This window comes from Lupinus angustifolius, chromosome LG01, assembly GCF_001865875.1.
Source record: "Lupinus angustifolius cultivar Tanjil chromosome LG01, LupAngTanjil_v1.0, whole genome shotgun sequence".
NCBI lineage: Eukaryota > Viridiplantae > Streptophyta > Magnoliopsida > Fabales > Fabaceae > Lupinus > Lupinus angustifolius.
The window spans coordinates 7,812,632-7,816,785 of record NC_032009.1 but is presented as its reverse complement, the minus strand read 5'-3'; the positions used below and the strand labels follow the sequence as shown (position 1 = coordinate 7,816,785).

General features: G+C 28.2%; 1 protein-coding gene across 1 annotated transcript; it reads right to left on the bottom strand.

The window, feature by feature from the left end:
• Positions 1,824-3,440, bottom strand: LOC109342264 (ethylene-responsive transcription factor WIN1-like). The gene is made up of 2 exons (XM_019580286.1): positions 3,254-3,440; positions 1,824-2,677 (listed from the first exon to the last, which is right to left on the bottom strand). The coding sequence occupies exons 1-2, from the start codon at positions 3,331-3,333 to the stop codon at positions 2,077-2,079; spliced, it is 681 nt and encodes a 226-aa protein (XP_019435831.1). The 5' UTR covers positions 3,334-3,440; the 3' UTR covers positions 1,824-2,076.

Below are 4,154 nucleotides of genomic sequence, written 5' to 3'. Positions count from 1 at the left end.
TCACCCATCAGCATCAATTGATTTTATATAGAACCCAGATCATTAATCTTCTTCATCCATCAGAATCAATTTAAACATGCAAATTTCATTTGCCAAACAAACGGCTTGGTAGTTTATAATAGAACAAAGGCCCTGTCATAGTCAATTAACATACGTTTTGATGTTGAGTACTTCAATTAGAGAATGTTTTTCTTTTCTTTTTAAAGGACTTAATTAGCAATGTTTCATTATAAATAAATGAGCAAAGTTCCAAATTGGTTTTTGAAATATCATCACGTTCTTGTATGATCCATCTATAGCGTGGAATTAGAGTAATGGACATTTCTGGATACTCCAACATCGGGAGAATATCTTTCTTAGAAGAGTAGTTCAATAGATATAGAAAACATATATAGAAAACAAAGCAAATGATGTAAAATTTAAATAAAGATGTTGAACCTTGTCTTATCTCTATATATAGAGTGTAATATTTATGTACTAACACTATTAATATATTATACACATCATTCATTATTCATTTCAATTACTCTTTTTTGAAAAATCAATGATGATTAGATTAAAAAATAAATAATATATTGACAGTATAAAAAACTCTTACACTAATATATATACCTTTTTCTCCTGTATTAATGAACCGTTAAGTATAAGACTGTTAATAAAACAAACGTTTTAGAAATCAGATAAGCATTTTAGTCATTAGATAGACACTTGTGCCTACGGTCAAGCATAGTATATTTTTAATAATCTTTAAATATGTGTATACTCTTAGTGTATTTTTTTATATATAATTAGTATATTATTTATTATTCATTTATATTACTTATATTTAAGAGTTATGATAATATAAAGATTCTTACACCGTGGACACATATATTTATTTCTCATTTATTAATGGTCTGAATTCATCAAAACATGTGACAAAATAGATACCCAATGCCTAGAGAGTTACTCGTTAGTCATATATTAAACCATTCATGTAATCATGTTCCATCACCTAACATGTTAAGCTTTTCGTGTTGCCAATTATAAAGTTCCTGGTAATATATATGCACTTGATTTGTTTTCTTTTTTGTTGGGTAGATTAGGAGGTTTTTCTGTATCTTTATTCCATTATAAGTATTTTAATTTCTTAACAAATTTTACTTATAAAAAAAAGTGCAGCGTGAAGTTTATGATTTTGTTACCTTATCTAAGCTCAATTTGACCGTATCCTTGATGGATTTATTAGATCCTATGAAGTGGAAGAATCAACATCCCATTACTCTACTTAACTCACTTGAATCTATCAATTAAATTAAGGACTTTCATATTTAAGTAACTCAACCACTTGGTATTATATTGTTGTAAGACTATAGGAGGATAAATATCCCTCTTCTTTAATTTTACAACATATAGGTGGAAGATGAGTCATTTAAATACTAGATCCTGATTTGATCTCTAAATTCATATACATGTAAAGAAAAAAAGGATAAATATCTAGTCGTTTGAACTTTGAACGTACATAAAAAACTAGTTTTTTATCCATTAGGTTAAAAATAATATTTTGAAAAGAAAAAATTGTTACATGAATATAAATTATATTTTATTACCATAACTAAAAAGAATGTGATTTAGAGCTAAAAAGAATTAAAATAAACCATTAAAAAAGAAGTCATCAATAAGATATATAATTAATATTGACATTTTTTAAATCACAATTATTTAACCAAATCTCTTCTACTAATTTAACCAAATAATAACAATATATGACAAAAATGAATTACACATAGGATATTGAAAGGAAAAATCCTTTAAATATAGTAGTACATTATACATTTTCTCTTAACCTGAACAGTATTTTTTTACATAGTACATCAATCTTAACCACAATCTACGTACCTTACACAACACATTAAGGACACATTCACAACCACAAGAACTCCACATCCTCATTCCTAATGAAATAAATGTAACAATATCCTATTTAGGACAAACAAACAAATAAATCATAATGAAAGGTACAACTATACATGGGACTAGAAACATCTTCAATGAAGACCCACGTGAAATAAATAAAACACTTTATTTCTCTATAGCTTAATTCCTATTAAGAAGTTCCTCTATCATTTGCAATGCAATTTTTTGCTCCTCATCTAACCCTTCATTATTATTATTATTATTATTATTATTATTATTATTATTAGTATTATTATTATTATTAGTATTATTATTATTATTATTATTTTCCTCTGGTTTTATTACCTTCTCTTGCATTTGAGGTTGTTGAACTTGTAATTCTGAATCATCAGAATTTGCTGCTTCTAGTGTTACATTTTTCCTTTCTAATTCAACCATCATGATCCAATTTGAGTCAGAATGAGAACCTGCTCTTTTTTGCCACACACCAATATGAGAATTTTCATTGTCTAGCCTTAGGCAAGTGAGTGAAGGTGATGGTGATTTGCAACATTTTCTAAGCTTTGCACTTAGAATTTCAGATAATGATTTAGAAGAAGAAGATGAAGATGATGATGAGGAACTAGTAGTTGTAGAAGATTTTTGATGAGTTTCATTTGGTTTATCAGAAATTGGGAAATTTGTTTTTGCATTTCTTCCACTCATTAAAATTGCTGCTTCATCATATGCTCTAGCTGCTTCTTCTGCTGTCTCAAATGTCCCAAGCCACACCCTCCTTTTCCTATTCAAATCATTGCCAAAAATCAATTAAAATAGTTAATTCAGACAAAGTGTAAAGATCTTGACTAACATCTATAGATCAATTAAAATAATTTAGAGGGCAAGGAATGTACACCACAAATCACATTTCATGCAATTTTATTTATTTATGTTGCTTAGTAATAGTAATCTACGATAACCAAATAGTTAATTTAGACATATTAAATGCACTATACTATAAAGATGTCAACTAATAACTCTACCGATTTAGATCTTTTGTACCGGAGATTTCAATATTAGATAAAAAATTTAGCACGTAATATAAATAAATCTTTAATGAACATAATTTTAAGTTATTTTTCAATAAAAAACTTCAATATTAATAAAACTTTATTTTTCATCATATTTCATTATTGGACTCTCAAATATTAAAGAGACCAACTTTACATAGGAGGTGAACTCTATCTCTACATCAACCAAAATAATTCAAAAGGAAATATATTTTTGGGTATCAGAATAAATATAAAAAAATAGTACTAAGTGAAACAAAAATAAAGATATGAATGAAAAAGTGAGTTAGAGAGTTTGATAAGATTACAATAATGGATGGCGAATCTCAGCAACCCATGAGCCCCAATGGCGTTGCCTGACACCTCTGAATTTCTTTGGGTGAACCATGTTGGTTAGAACTGAATTGTCTTACCAAAGAGGGTGAGAGACAAAGACTAAAAAGTAGAGATAGTGAATGAAATTTGTAACAAAGAATGTGAATATCATGCTAAGTTATAAAGAATTGGGTGATGGTGCAAGAATTTAAGGCTACTTCGAAACAAGAAGTACACGTGCCTTTTGGTTTGGTAAGGATGTTCTCACAACAAGGGTAAAAAAGTGACCAAGTTATGTTACCCTCTCTGTGCCAATAGTGGTGTTAACTCATGGAATTTCCTCAACAGTGATAAAATTTTCAATCATAGATGTTATAATTTCAGGAAAATATCCCACCATATCTCGGTTCTATTTATTTTGTCTGATTTGTTTTTCTTGGTTCAAAATTTTTATTAACATAAATTGAATTTTAGATTTACTTTAATAATCACAGTAAATCTTTTAGTAATAGTTTTTTAATGGGTTTAAGATAAAGGGAGCGTTGTTGCAATCCAAGTAAATTGGGCTTATTCTCTCTAAGTAACTTAAACTTACACCTCTTTCAATCAAAATAATGAATTTCGGGTTTATATCATTTTCCATCTATTAAGGAATGAGAACTCAACTTTTAAAAAAGGCATATACTTTAAAAAGTGTTGGAAGTTGTTGTATTGGAGGCCACTAGTAAGGACTTTTGGGCGTGAAATAAAAAACTCACAAGTCTTCAATAGGGATTTTTTTGAAAAAGTATTCCCAAGTCCCACATCGTATGGTGGAAAAACTTGAAAAAAATCTCATGTCATAAATAAAAGTATTCTCCCTTCACATTTTCTTGTTTCAAGTTGACTACATTC